The following is a 15,552-nucleotide window of genomic DNA, read 5'->3' as shown; positions in this document are numbered from 1 at the left end:
GTAAGCCAAGCTCTTTTCTTTATGTCTCTTTAGTTAAAGTATTTCATCACAGTAACAGACGGAAAGCCAAAACACGATTGAGATGGTGTCAAGTGAGCTCTGGAAAGAAGGAAGGTGGAGAGAACAGATTCTGGTGATTGGATTATCATGCTTAAGAACCTACAATTAATCACAATCCAATGGAGGGCAATTGTCACTCATCCAGCACCATAACAAAGCATCTCTACCTCTCATATCTGTCTCAGGTCTAGGGACAGGAGTCATTCTATGGATCTCCAGCCTTTGGGCACTCTCTCTAGGGTGGCTATAACCAGGGCTTGTTGCCCCCCCCCCCACACACACACCCAGTGTGGGTTCTCCAAAGACTCCATGGACCTCTTTTGACCTCCACTCTTGACCCAGGAATCAGATCCTCTGGCAAGTTCAACACAAGCGTGTGCCCAGAAGAAGCAAGCTTGCACATCCTTTGAGGTGATAGCTCCCTTTAGCTCCTGGCTTGTGTTGATCTGTCACTAGGAGAAACAGCCCCTGCTGGGTTCCGTAAATACTCACAAGCTTGGAGTGACCCAGTGAGACACAGATGTAAAAAGCAACTGAGCCTGGGGAAGGACCCCTAGAGGGACGCTGAGCCCAAGCGGAAGCTGCTGCTGGAGACTGGCTGCGGTGTGGTTATTTGCTTGGCCCTGGAGTGCTAGGACCAGATTAGTGGGTAAAGCATCAAGGCTTGCTGGCTGCCTTATGTGGCCAACTCCTGCCTGCCCTCCATGTGTCCTCAGTAGCTAACACGGGCTCAGCAAATGTTTCATGAAGGATGCTCATGAGCACATGAACACATGCCTTCTTTCTATAGCTACCACATCCTTAACCACACAAGGTGAAGACTCCAGCCATGGAGAGTTTCCGACTCTGCTCTCATTCCTGGCTGCCAAGGGAAAAAAAAATCTTCTCATCTCAGAGTCCAGAGCTGATCCTGACTGTGTCATGGACAGCACCCCCCTGTCTACCATATTCTAGGGTCCCCAGGTCCTTCCCTTCTAGCTTCTGCCATCTGCTTTTAGGTTTTAGAGAAGTATTTTGTTTGGGTAAGAGTGATATCTTTCTCTCATTTCCTCTCTTCAGCTTCATCTTTTACCTGTTGCCTGCTCATACTACCACTTGGGGAAAAGCACTGGGAACCAGACTGTTTCACCTACCTGGCATGGTATCCAGGAGGCATTGGCTCTGTGGCCTCACCCTTCATGTCAGGCAGAAGATGACAGGCAATCCCAGAATGGTTTTATCTGGAGACTGGCCCAGATAGGCTCATCTGAGTAGCAGTGGCATATGACAAAGCCAAAGCTACTCTTTTGGATAATTCCTTCCCTTCTAGCCCTCTCTCCTGCAGGTTCGCGATGAACATCCCAGCACACAGGGAAAGCCTATCTTGGAGCCCATCTGGGAGGGGAACTTGCTACCTTCCCAGGCTACCCAACCCATCTCTAGTTGAGCTAGGATAGTTCCCCCAGCCCTGACTGTTTTCGGCTTGGAGAAAAGCCTGATGCTACTTTCTGTGACATTGGGGGCACAAAAACTCTACTGTTGAAATTCCAAGTTCTTTCTCCATAAGGATCCTGGAGCTAGTACTGCCACTGTCGGTGAGACCTCCTGGGACCTGGAAGACTGCCTACCCAATGGTCCTGCCTAGTGTCTTCTCCTGTTTCTTCAGCCCCTCCCATGACTTCAGGACTCATCAGCTCCACAGTCCAGCCAGCCATCACTCCAGTCTGTCTAACATTGGCAACGAGTAGCTCTGGTCCCCACTCTTTACTAACCCAGGGACTGGATGCTGTCTCTGAAACCTTGCACACAAATGCTTGTCCTGAAGCCCCTTCTCTTAAGTTTCCTGTGGTGGTTTCTATTGAGTGTCAACTTGATAGGACATAGCATCTCCTATGAATGAAGCCTTTGGATATGCCTGTGAGGGATTATCTAGACTAGATTAACCTCTGGGACTGTCCATGAGGAATTGTGTTCAATAAATTAATTGAAGTGAGAAGGGTTACCTCAACTTGGCAGTACACTTGGCTGAGACCCTGTCCTACATTAGAGAGAGAGAGAGAGAGAGAGAGAGAGAGAGAGAGAGAGAGAGAGAGCGCTAGCTGACAACTAGCATTCATTACTCTCTACATTCTGATCTTGGATGCAATGTGACCAACTGTCTGAAGCTCCTTCCCTTGTGGCAGTCCTACCATGAACTGACTGTACTCTTGAGCCATGAACACAAATAAACCCATCTTTCCTTAAATTGCTTTTGTCGGGGTGTTGATCTATTAACAGGAAAAGTAGCCAGTACATATTCCTAGTGCATCCATCCTCATGAATTCAAGGCATGGTCTTGCCATCACACTTGAAGCACTAGGGGTCCATGCATAGATTATTGGGCTTTATGTTTGGAGCTGATTCCAAAGCCTTCACCAAGACTCACTGAACCGTCCAGCTCCGGTGCATATTTGTTCCTTGTGATGAAATACATAAAGCATAAAGTTTTTGATACTAGTCAATTTTTAAGCATACACTTGAGTGTCACTAAGAACATTTCCACTACTGTACATCCATCACCACCATCATCTCCAGAACCATCTTCTTAACTGAAACTCTACAAAAATTAGCTTCCCATGTTCCCTCCCTCCCAGCCCCTTTCTGTGTACATGAATTTGACCACATCATGTTCCTCACACACAGGTGTTTGATAAAAGCGTACCTGGCTAACTGCATTTGGCTTATTTCACTTATTGCTGTATCCTTAGTTTCACCCATGTAGCATACGTGGAAATTCCATTTCCGTGTGGGGCTGACTACTGCATGCATATAACACCACATTTTGCTTATCTCTTCTTCCAATGGTGGACATTTGTTATCCTGGTCTATTTAAACTTTTACAAAAGTATCTTGAACTAGGTCAGTTATAAACAGCAGAAATTTACAACTCCCGGCACTGGAGTCTAGAAGATCCATCCAAAATTGGGGCATCAGGGGTTTTGATGTTTGGGAAGGGCTTGCTTCTCATAGGTGATATGTTCTCTGAGGAAGGGCAAAAGGAGGCTAACAATGCCTTCAAGTTTCTTCCACAAGGGGACTAATCCCATTCATGATGGCTCAGCCCCCTAATCCATTCACCTCCCAAGGGACTCTCCTCTCGATGCCATAATGTTGGTGATCAGATCTCCACTTATGAATTTGTGGGGTACATGCATTTGAACAACAGTCCTTGGGTAGGATTGAGTATATGCAGCTGTGACTGTGGGGAAACAAGGGTCTGCTCAAGCGGTGTGTGTTCTGCATGTTCTTCCTTCACACACCATATCTCTGCTAGAAAGTTCCCCTAGGACAGTGGTTCTCAATCTTCCTAATGCTGTGACCCTTTAGTACAGCTCCTCATATTGTGGTGACCTCCAACTATAAAATTATTTCTTTGGGGGACTGGTCAGATGGCTCAGAGGTTAAGAGCATTGACTGCTCTCCCAGAGGTTATGAGTTCAATTCCCAGCAACCACATGGTGGTTCACAACCATCTACAAAGAGATCCGATGCCCTCTTGTGGTGTGCAGGTAAACATACAGGCAGAACACTGTATATATGATAAATAAATAAATCTTAAAAAAAGACTAAAAAATTTACTTCCTAACTGTAATTTTGCTACGGTTATAAATTGTAATGTAAATATCTGATATGCAGGACATGTGATCTCTGTTGAAGGAGCATTCCACCCACAAGGGGTTTGTGACCCACAGGTTGAGAACCTCTGTCCTAGGTCATAATGGAAACCTCAGTTTTGGGTCTCTTTGTATCTGTCCCCTAGTTTAATACAGCCTGGTACAATAATGGATACTTGCGGTATGATGTGGGCTTCCCCTCTGTATGCTGCAAATATGTTTTATTACCATTGGTTAATGAAGAAGCTGCTTTGGCCTGTGGCCTATATTTAGGTGGGAAAACTAAACTGAATGCAGGGAGAAAGAAGGCAGAGTCAGGTAGACGCCATGTAGCCACCCAAGAAGCAAGATGTTAGGCAACAAACCACGAGCCTCGTGGTAAAATATAAACTAACAGAAATGGGCTAATTTAAAATGTAAGAGCTAGCTAGGAATACGCCTGACCTGTTGGACAAACAGTGCTGTAATTAATACAGTTTTTGTGTGATTATTTGGGTCTGGGTGTCTGGGAAACAAAAGCACAGTCTCCATTTACGTAATAGGCTTCCTGGCTCAGTGTTAATTGCAAAATCCTTGCAGCTCTTTTAAGAGGCTCTGCCACCAGATACTTAAATGGTGTTTATGAGCAGCCAGCATCAAGCTTCTTGGTGGTGGCATGGACTTTGAAACTCCACAGAGTGATGGCAATAAACATGACTCCTGCTAGTACCTCCATGACGAAGCCAGACTCTCAAAAAGCTAAAGAATAGGGTGGAGCCAGTTGCCAAAACCGCAACTTTAATCCTAGCCATATGGCTTAGCAGATTAAAGACCCATGTGCTCAGAAAAAATAGCTATACACAGTAAAGACAGACTCAATGGGAAAAACCTCTAAGTGGTTTACAGCATGTTTAAGAATATATGTAGGCTTGGGATAGAAAAGGAAACAGATAGATAACGTCCTTTAAAAAAGAAAAGAGTAGCTGGATGTGGTGGTACACATCTTTAATCCCAGCACTTGGGAGGCAGAGACAGGTAGATCTCTGTGAGTTTGAGACCAGCCTGGTCTCTAGAGTGAGACCCAGGACAGCCAAAGATACACAGAGAAACCCTATCTCAAAAACCCAAAAATTAAAAATAAAAGATATAGAGTAAGAAAAAAGCCACATAAAGATGGAAAATACACAGAGTCTGGATACTGTATGTTATTGTTTTGTCTTTGAATTGTTTGCTGAGGAAGGAGCAACAGCTGCTGAAAGATATTTGATTATAAATGCTGTTGGATTAATCCAACTTAAATATTTTTAAAATGCTTTGACTTCAAAATTTAAATTAAAAGATATGTTACTTTGGAGAAGAGGTTTTGCTTTTGTTTCTACAGGAAATGAGAGGCTGTGAATTCATTCTAGGTTAAGAAAAATCAGGTTTGATTGAGGAAAAACCCCTGGTGTAGGAGGTTCTTCTGTTCATGTGTTGCTTTCATTGGTTAAACGAATAAAGAAACTGCTTTGGGCCTAATAGGGCAGAACTTAGGTAGGCAGAGAAGACAGACCTGAATGCTGGAAAGAAGGGCAGAGTGAGAGATGCCATGGATCTTCTGCCTGAGACAGATGCTGGTTATAATCTTTCCAGCAAGCCTCAGTCACGTGGTGATACACAGATGAATAGAAATGGGTTAAATTAAGATGTAAGAATTAGCCAATAAGAAACTAGAGCTAATGGGCCAAGCAGTGTTTTAATGAATACAGTTTCTGTGTGATTATTTTGGGTGTAAGCTAGCTGGGTGGCTGGGACAAACAAGGGACCCTCTCCTTTGTAACAACCCCCTGAAAAATCTCCAAGGGGAATGAATGGCCCAGATGATCCAACATTTCAGAGCACCTCTGTTGCAGTTTTCTTGGCATTCTACATACAGAACAGCCTCAAGACTCTGGCTGAGATGATCCAGCCTCACAGAATACTCCAGTCAGGACTTGACCTTAATCCTAAATTTTCTTTGGGTTCTCATAAGATTACCAGTACCCCTTGGGACTGGAGAGATGGCTCAGAGGTTAAGAACATTGCCTGCTCTTCCAAAGGTCCTGAGTTCAATTCCCAGCAACCACATGGTGGCTCACAATCATCTGTAATGAGGTCTGGTGCCCTCTTCTGGCCTGCAGGCATACACACAGACAAGATATTGTATACATAATAAATAAATAAATAAATATTTTTAAAATGATTACCACTACTCCAATCAGCAGGGAGTGGCCTAGAAAACTATCCCACACTCCCCCCAAAATGGATTAATGATGTTTGTCTTTGTTCAGAGTGTTGGTTACAAATTGTTATGGATAATGGTCAGGGAAAAAAACCTAAACAAAGGAGATTAGATTCAGAGTTCTTGTTTTGTAAAGAAAAAAAATAAGGGAAATGCTATGGGATAATGCTCTTGTATACTGCAAAGATTTGTCACTTATATTGATTTAATAAAATGCTAATTGGTCAGTAGCCAGGCAGAAAGTATAGGCAGGACAACCAGACTATGAGAATTCAGGAAAGAGTGAAGGCAGAGACTCAGTCACCAGTTAGACACAGAGGAAGCAAGATGAGAATGCCTTACTGAGAAAAGGTACCAAGCCATGTGGCTAAACATAGATAAGAATTATGGGTTAATTTAAGTTGAAAGAACTAGTTAATAAGAAACCTGAGCTGATAAGACCAAATAGCTTTCATTACTATAAACCTCTGTGTGTTTCTTTGGGACTGAACCTGTGGGACCAGGTGGGACAGAAACTTCTATCTACAGTGGTTGGTAGCCACTTAAGATCTGGGAAATGGATAGATGCCATGTTTCAGTGATCTAGGCACACATCGTAGTCTCTAGGTCTCAAGGCCAGGCGATGTGAGAACTCCCGCTCAGGATGACTGTTAGGACAGCACACATAATGCCATGTGGCCCTTCACTCTGGGCCGTTTACAGAATGAAGACAATGTCCACTTTTCCAAATGGTTATGACTACTGAAGATAAGCCTTGATGTTGTCACTGCTAGCCATTTTTCTCATGATACTGACCTAGCACACACACGGGGATTATCAGTGTGGGAGGATTAAAGGTGTGAGAGTGATCTGGAGTCCCTTACCTACCCTGCTGCCTCTTGAGGACTGGGTCCATGCTGTGGGATAATCCTTCTATACATTGTGAAAATATGCTGCTTTCATTGTTAATAAAGAACTGACTGGCCTATAGCTGGGCAGGATTTCTGGGGCAGAGAGAATGCTGGGAAGAAGAAGGGTGGAGTCTGAGGAGTCTCAAACCAGATTTGGAAGAAGCAACATGGGAGTTCATAGACGAGGTACATGGGTATTAGGGTAGCACATAGACTAATAGAAATGGATTGATTTAAGTTGTAAGAGCAGACTGGAGACAAGCCTAAGCTATCAGCCAGACATTCATAATGAGCAGTGTCTCTGAGTGGTTATTTAGGGGTGACAGCCCTGACATGAGAAACTCCACCTATAGCATCACCTTTTTTTTTTTTTTTTTTTTTTTTTTTTTTTTTTTTTGGAAAGTGTTAGCATTTAATTGGCCTCCCTGAGTGGTTTCAAGCCACCAGAACACAGGCACCTCCAACACCCTTTATCTTCTCTTCAGCTCTTCTGCTGAAAAATTTGGCTTTCACAATGACAGGCTGCTTAGGGAGCTTTCCCTTCCCCAGAACTTTGTAGTAGCCCGATCGCACGACATCGATGATGGGAGCAACTCCAGTCTTGTTCTTGGCAGCGTTGACCCGAGTCTGCTCACTGACCAGCGTCCACAGTTTATCCAGATTGACAGTCAGGCAGAAGCTCTGGTTCCTCTTTAAGTGGTAATGCCTCATCCCAACTTTCCCGAAGTAACCTGGATGATATTTGTCGAAGCTGATCCTGTGATGATGCATGCCTCCAGCGTTCCCGCGTCCTCCTGGATGCTTGCGGTGTTTACCGATGCGGCCATGGCCGTGGCTCACGTGGCCCCGGAGTTTCCGGGTCTTCCTCAGTCTGGATGGCATGGCGGTGGCAGAAAGCTAGCATCACCTTTTATAGACTGGTCTACAAGACTTTAGGTGCATACAAGTAGGAGGCCTACAACCCAAATCTCTCCAAGATCCCTGAGAAATGTGCCCAAGCCTGGACTGCTCTTGGACCAATGTTTAATTCAACTTTCTCGGGTCCCTGAGTACCTGGGATCTTGGGCACTAAAGCAGAATCTGCTGCCTTACTAACATACATGAACTGCCTGTCTTTCTCCACTTTTCTCTCTGGTGTCCTTCCCCCTAGGGTAGCCCCATCTTCACTCTCCCTCATCCCAATCAGACGTGTCACTGGGCCTCTGAGAGCCAGTTGTGACACCACTCAGGGAGACTGACTTTGTACAGACAGTGCCTTGACTCAGAGCAACCACTCTATAAAACCTACTCAGCCATTAGTAAGAATACAAGAGAGATTTGGGGTGAAGGTCCCTAAAAACATATGTCTTAGCACTCACCTGTTTAAACAGACTTGGGAGCCTCAGATTAGTGAGGTATAAGGCCATGTTGACAAAATCCCTTCTTCAGTCCCCAGTCCCCAGTCCTGCTGACCTTTGCTCAGGCTCTGCCTGAGCTCCTATAGTATCAGAGAACTCACCACCACCACCCACACCTCCACTTCTGGTCTGGCCCTGGGGAGTTCCTCCTAGCCCAACATCTCATCATAGTGCCTTCTGCGGTCCCATTACCTCCCCTTGGCAGTCTTAAGGATCACCCAGCTACTGCTTCTCCAAGTGCAGCATCTCTTTAAATATTGGAGGGCAGTGATCAGCTACTCCTGTGCATTCCTGTGCAGAGCAGGCAACCTAGCTTTGAAACATTTCCTGATTTGGGGCATTTTGTTATAGTAGCTCAAACAGACAGGGAGCTTTTAACATATGTTATCACATGTAACTAATCCCGCATTATTGATGAGGAAACTAGTCATGCTCATATTCTTGGCCCCAATTAAAAATTGGGGTAAGAATCACTGAAATCTAGTCTTTTGCTTGTTTTGTTTTGTTGAGACAGGGTTTCTCTGCGTAACAGCCCTGGCTGGCCTGGACTTTTCTTTGTAGGCCAGGCTGGCCTTGAACTCACAGAGATCCACCTGCCTCTGCCTCCTGAATGCTGGGATTAAAGGTTTGCACTGCCACTCCTAGCAAAATTCATTCTTCTAATAGCTGCATTAGAAGGAAGCTTCTAATAGCTTCCTGATTCCTCCATAGTGGAAAGTGATGGTAGAGGGAGGTGACTATTGCTGTGTCAGAGTTGCTCTGAGATGAGATAGGGTGGAGGAGGGATGTGGGGGCTGATCTCTGCTCTCAGAGAGGAGCTCCAGGGCTCTGGGAAAGATCCTAAGGCAAAGATGTAGATCAGCAGCTGCCATGCCTGGTCTGAGATTCCCAGGTGCTGAAAGGCACAAAGGCCCCTTGTCCTGCTTCCTGGGGACTCTGGTCTGGCTGTCCAGGCTGTTGTTGGACTTGAAGTTGCTTCCAGCTTACCTGTTTGCTCTTCTGACCTAGTCTGGGGCCTGGGCATTCAGAGAAGGTCAGAGAAAAGTATAGTGGAGACCAACTTCTAACCCAGCGGCCCCCTACGCACACTGCAGAACTCCTACATGGAGTGGCCTTGGGGTGGATGCTAGCCTATGAGGCTTGGCTATTAAGTCCAGTAGGAGAGAGGAAAGAAATGATGCTGGAGGCTTCTTTCTGCCCCATATCCTGGTATCCCACCCCCTCCGTAAGCCATCAGGATCCTGGGCAAGGACATGGACTGTCCTGGTAAGATCAGAAGCCAGATCAGTTCTGGAGGAGAGCCCTTCCTTCTTTCTAGCCTCCTCCTTTGCCTCCTGCTTGTGTGAGGCTTATACACCCACAGCCAGAGATGATGGGTCTGGACTCCAGACAGGCTGGCTCAGCAGTAGACCTTGATTATTTCTCATAAGATGGACTGTCTTCCGCTAGTGCAGCCACGAGGGCTCAGAGCCCATGAGAAAGGGGAGCAATTCAGGAGCCATTCCAAACATGGTGGCCCATGTCCTTGTGACTACTAGCTGGTCTAAGACGAAGCCCCTGGGAGGTTCCATCTGGCTCACCGGGTACCACAGCAGAAAGCAGGCACATACAGGATGCACTTCTGAGTTTGTGGTTCATGCACTTGGAGATTCCGTTTTCCTAGCCATAAAACTGGGGCACCTTACCAGGCTTGTGGGTCTGCTGTGAGGAATGCATAACAGTGAGGCTACTCAGCAAGCTCCCGGCACATAGTACAGGTTCATTAAATGCAGCTTGCCATTGCATTTATTGCTCTAATATATATCTATAATTATATCACAAAGATATGGCTATACCCTTGTGTTCTGGGCACACATGTTTCCCTGGGGAATGCCTTGGAAGTCCCTGGCATTCATTTTGAATTTGTGGCCCTTGAGTTTATTGATTCTCATTTATAACTTGTGACCTTCTACATCCAGACAGATGATTTATTATTTTAGTGGTTTTTGAGACAGGATTTCTTTGTGTAGCCCTGGCCATCCTGAAACTCTGGAGACTAGGCTGGCCTCAAACTCAGAGGTTCATCAACTTTGCCTCCTAAGTGCTGGGATTAAATGTGTGCTACCCCTGCCTAGCCACTGATTATTCTTATCCTTACCTTTTGAGGCAAAGCTGCGTCGCCTCTAGTGTGTCCCAGGTGGCTCAGCATATCCCTGATTATTATTACACAGACGTGTGTGGGTTGGATCCTGAACATGTGCTGTTGCCTCTGTGGTGTCTCTTTTGTCTCATGCCAGGTACAATTAAGATCTGAGCCCATTTCTGGGTTGCAGGAGGAGTCTCTGCACTCTTTCCTTTGCACAAGTACAGTGTTCACAGAAGATAGAACCAGCCACATTCACGTTCGTTGTTTTTACATGCCTCTTCAAAGCCAGCATCAAGGATGGACAGACAGAAAAGTGGGCGTGGAAAAGCCTTGGGACTCTTGGGTGTATCAATGTAACCAACATCCTCTTAAACTTTAACCATCCCTTCCTAGGGTATATGGCATAATATTGTCAACTTGAAGGGATTTAGAATAGCAAAAAATAAAATAAAATAAAAAAAGGCAAGCCTCTGGGGGGAAATCTGTGAGAGGTTATCCAACTCAAATAGGGAGACCCACTCTGAATATGGACAGCACCATGGGCTGGCATCTGGGACGGCATAAAAAGAGACATCTGGCTGGGCACTCACTCATGAGGTGGCTTCATGATTGCAGATGCACTGTAACCAGCTGCCACAAGCTCCTCCCCACACGGAGCTCAGGACCCCGGAACTGTGAACGGAAATGAACCATCCTCCCTTAAGTCGCTTTTGTCAGTTACGTTGTCATGACAGCAAGGCCACAGCCAACACTGGATGCGATGAAATCTTCCTTCACCTCTTCTAGACACCCAGGAAACCAGCTGCACCCCCCAACTCCACCCCATACACCAGGATGTAATTCTTAAGCCAGGAAGGCTGGGCACTTGCCGGAGGACACAACAAACAAAGGGATTAATGCCTCTGAATGCAGCTCTTTGGGGTGTTGCCACCGACCCAGCCAGTTCCTCCCAGTTTTTACACAGGTTTCCATGCACTTCTCTGCACCATTCAAAAGGGAGGGTAAACAGAGAGGTGGGGCGGGAGTAGCGGGGTACAGAGCTCTAGGCTTGCACTCAAAAGTTTGGGAGACTTGTCTCAACTCCCACAAGAGGAAGAAGAAAGACCAGGTCTTAGCAGGTCCCGGGTGGGTTCTAGTAAGAACTAGGAAGAATTTGAACAGCATGTGTGGAATCCTCTGTCCCCCGTGACCAGGCAGAGACCCTCTGCAGCCTTGAAGGGGGACATATGCAGAAGGCCTGAGATAGACACCACAGTTCTGAGGGATTCAGGAGTCAGCAAAGTTAGGGTACAATTGAAGAAGACTGGCCATACAGGAACAAGGACTGGTAGGAGAACAGAAGGAAGGGCTGGACAGGGGCACAGGAGCAAGGGTAATGTCAATGTTTTGACAGCTTATTTATCACTTAGCCAATGTGTGCCACCCGGCACAGTGAGTGGGCACCGGGCTTATGGTAGACACAGTGGCAGCACCAGTGTCAAATCCAAGGTCCGGTTCCCAGATCCCATGCTTTCCTTTGTCACACAAAGAGGAACTTTGGGCTTGAGCCCAGGGAGCCACAGTGATAGGACATAACACTTAGAGGAGATGCAGAGAGGTCCTACTTTCCGGTTTACACACAAAGGCCTTCAATGGGCTGAAAAGTGTAGATTTGGGGATGCAAAGACTGGGCTCATCTCCTCTGTTATCGAATGGCTCCATATTTCCATCATTCAAAAAGTTTCCATTCTCTTTAGATCCCCCCATGGAGAGTGCCCCATGCACTGTGGTCCTTAGCAAACCCGCAACTCCCCATATTCCACTGCTGACTCTCTCCCTTCCCTCTTGAGGAGGGCACTGTACTGGGAGGTGCTTCTAACACAGTGCGCATATGGCAGATGGCAGCCCAATGACCCTCTCCGTTCTCCTTTCACACCTTGGGTGCAAACAACTGGCCATCGTGTCCATTCTTGCCTCTGGGTTCCTTCTAGCCCACCCTCTCCTCACCCGTCCAGGCATTATCACATCTTACAAACTTATGCTTAAAGCCAACTTTAAATGCCTCTTGATGACTAATTTCATACCTTTAATGCAAGTGTGTGCAGGTGTGCACACATGGACATGCCTGGGTGGAGATCAGAGGTACATGTTAGGTTAGGCATCCTCCTCAATCATCTGATTTGTGAAGGCTGAAGTGATGGCTCAGTTGTTAAGAGCACCCGTTGCTCTTCCAGAGGTCCTGAGTTCAATTCTCAACAACCAAAACGTGGCTCACAACCATCTGTAATGAGATCTGGTGCCCTCTACTGGCCTGCAGGGATACATACAGGCAGATTTATGTATGAGTGCTCTATCTGCGTGTACACCTTTATGCCAGAAGAGGGCATCAGATCCCACTAGAGATGGTTGTGAACTACCCCATGGTTGCTGAGAATTGAACTTAGGATGTCTGTAAGAGCAGTCAATGGTCTTAACCACTGAGCCATCTCTCCAGCCTCCTTATTTATTTGGAGACAAGATCGCACCACGTAGCCTGGCTGACCTGGAACTTACCATATAGACCATACTGGCCTTGAATTTACAGAGATCAGTTTGCCTCTTCCTCCCCAAATGCTGGGATTAAAGGTGTGAGCCACCTACCACACCCAGCTTGTTTGTGTCTTATTGTTTGGTGTGATTTTATCTGTTCCATCTCTGTCTTTTGGGACAGGGTCTCTTACTGAACTTGGAGTTCACCACTTTGCCTAGACTGGTCGGCCAGCCCCAGGGCTGGCCCTGTTCCCACCGCATGTGCTAGGATCATAAGTGTACATCACCAGGTTTTTAATAGACGCGGGGCGGGGGGGGGCATTGAACTCAGGTCCTCATGCTTGTGGGCAAGAGATTTGTGAGGTGAATAATCACCCCAATCCTAAATACAAAAGCAAAGTATTTAAGTCTCCTCAACTCCTTTTTTATTTCACAGCCCCAATCTCCCAATCTCTCTCCCCCTCCCTGGGCAGTCTGAAGAAGGTTTTCAAACAGAAAAAAAAAAAAAAAGAAAGAAAAGAAAAAAAAAGAAAAGAAAGTACACAGGACCTCAAAGGGAGCCAATCATTTTGAAATACAGTGATCACAACATTTTTTTTAAGTTGCAATATAGTAATGTGTGCTCCTGCATTAATAGATTAGAGAATAAAATCCCATGGCAGGACTAAGAGCCGTCAGTTTGAAACATCCCTGCTAAATAGTACTATGATCTGTTGCTAGCATTCACAGTGTAAGAAAAACTACATTTCAGTTGGGAGCCAGTGAACATAGAGATGGAAGTTCCCTTTACCCCCCAAGGAAAGCACCTTTGGAATTCTTTTGAGGACTCTCTTGATGGGCAAAGACAGCAGCTTCAAGTTCAGTGTGCACCTGTTTCGAACAGTGCTTCTCAAAGCGAGGCCCCAGAACCAGGTGGGTTAACATCATCTATCCGAAATGAAAATTATCTCCCAAACATCCAATCCAGGAACCCCTAGCTGTGGCTCAGGAGAGTACACCTGAGCAAGCCTCCTGGGAGTCTGCTGTGTGGCTCCCCTCAGAGGCAAATGGGATACAGTTTCCGCAGTAGGGTTGGCCACTTACCGGGAAGACCTACATTCCCCCTTTGCTCCCCCGATCTGAGGAAGAGTGCATGTAGTTTGGCCCCAATCGTCCTTAAATAATGGAGTGTTAGGCTGTTGCTCCTGTCAAAAGTGCAGGCTCAGATACAGCTGCACAGGCAGCGGCTAAGGTTTCCCTCCTTTGTGTACATAAAAAATAATTGGCCTTCTAATTACCTCCATAAAAATGAGAAAACTTGGTCTGCTTATTGGCACCTTTATTAGCACTAGGAAATAATTAGACACCTTAATAGCTCTCTAATGATCCCTAGAGGAGGGAGCCATTTTAGAGTGTCTGTTCCATTATTGGGTCATTACGGAGGCTTTCAGAGGCGGTCCGCCCAGAGTGGGGCCGTAAGGGATGCGTCAGTGTCGGTATGGGACAGAAATGTCAATCCATCTCTGTCATGTGCCTCTTCCTTCGGGCAGGGGAGCTGGTGGAGTGAGGAAGCACGCCAGCCACCTCTCCTCCCCTCCCGTCTTTGTAAGGGACTTGGCGGGTGGGTCCTCATGGGATCCCAGTCCTCTGGGAAAGATCGTTAGGCTTGTAGATTTCAGTTCTGAGAACCGCCCCCTCCTCAATAAACCAAAACGAAACAACAGAAAAGCATGGACTTGCAAGAATTGTAGGAATATGGGGAAGTAGAACTGTGGTTTCCCACTGGGTCTGATTGCCGCCCTCGGTCAGATTTAGGCTCTCCGGAGGGTTGAGTTTAGGGGCTGTTTTAGGAACAGAACCTCCAAGAGGAGTGAGGCCAAGCCTCTGTTTGTCCAGCAGGTGGCGCCATCACTTTACCTTCGGCGCCTCCTCGAGGGAGATGCTATTTTGCAAGCCAAGGACGTAAGGCAGCTCTTTGGGACTTGTAAGTAAAGTAACTTTCCCCACAACACTCTCCCCAGACCCTCCTTACTTCTACATGTTTATGCGAGCATCACAAACAACCCCTGCAAGTTTGTCAGCAATACTGATTTGCTTTTCTAGATTCGAACAACCAGAATTCAGGCAAGTCATAAAGAATTGTGATCTCCATGGCTGTCACCTCCCGTCAAGGATTCCCGCTGCTTCATCATTCTGCCTCTCTGTAATGATCTTTAGGGACTTCTAAAAATCTCATGAGATTGGCTTGTCTGGCTGACTGTCAATGTTAGAGGCCTGTTGAAGCAGCAAAGACACCTGGCTGCACCGCTGAGCAGTCTTTGGGAAAAGGAACAGCTAGTAACACTCAGAGCAAACGTTAGTACACACATTCATGCCTTAGCGTGTGAAGTAGGATAGTCCCTCCTTTTCTAGACTTGCAGAGATAGTTCACCCAAATCAACTGCCTATCCTAGACAGGACTCTCTAGAGAGCCCTCCAGTTTGAAGAGGGTGAGATCCATTTTGATGAACATAAGGACTCTGTGACGTACACAGCACTCCTTAGTGAGTGAGTTGGCTCCTGTGTACGAAGGGTCTCAGAGTGACTGACTCTGAGTCCAGTTCCTCCCTCCCTCCCTCCCTCCCTCCCTCCCTCCCTCCCTCCCTCCCTCCCTCCCTCCCTCCCTCCTTCCCTCCCTCTCTCCCTCCTTCCCTCCCTCCCTCTGTTCCTTCCTTTTCCTTCC

General features: G+C 46.5%; 1 protein-coding gene across 1 annotated transcript; it reads right to left on the bottom strand.

Moving 5' to 3' along the window:
* Nucleotides 1-7,256: 7,256 nt before the first annotated feature.
* On the bottom strand, nucleotides 7,257-7,712 carry LOC130886099 (60S ribosomal protein L27a-like). Its single transcript, XM_057788009.1, has one exon. It carries the CDS (start codon nucleotides 7,701-7,703, stop codon nucleotides 7,257-7,259), a length of 447 nt encoding a protein of 148 aa, XP_057643992.1. The 5' UTR covers nucleotides 7,704-7,712.
* Between the last annotated feature and the right edge of the window lie 7,840 nt (nucleotides 7,713-15,552).

The sequence above is a fragment of the Chionomys nivalis genome, chromosome 1 (genome assembly GCF_950005125.1).
Source record: "Chionomys nivalis chromosome 1, mChiNiv1.1, whole genome shotgun sequence".
NCBI lineage: Eukaryota > Metazoa > Chordata > Mammalia > Rodentia > Cricetidae > Chionomys > Chionomys nivalis.
The sequence above is the reverse complement of the archived record's forward strand: the minus strand, read 5'-3'. Positions and strand labels throughout refer to the sequence as shown.

What these genes read in the sequence shown, in the direction of transcription:
- LOC130886099 (XM_057788009.1), bottom strand. Translation starts at nt 7,703, where the DNA reads ATGCCATCCAGACTGAGGAAGACCCGGAAACTCCGGGGCCACGTGAGC.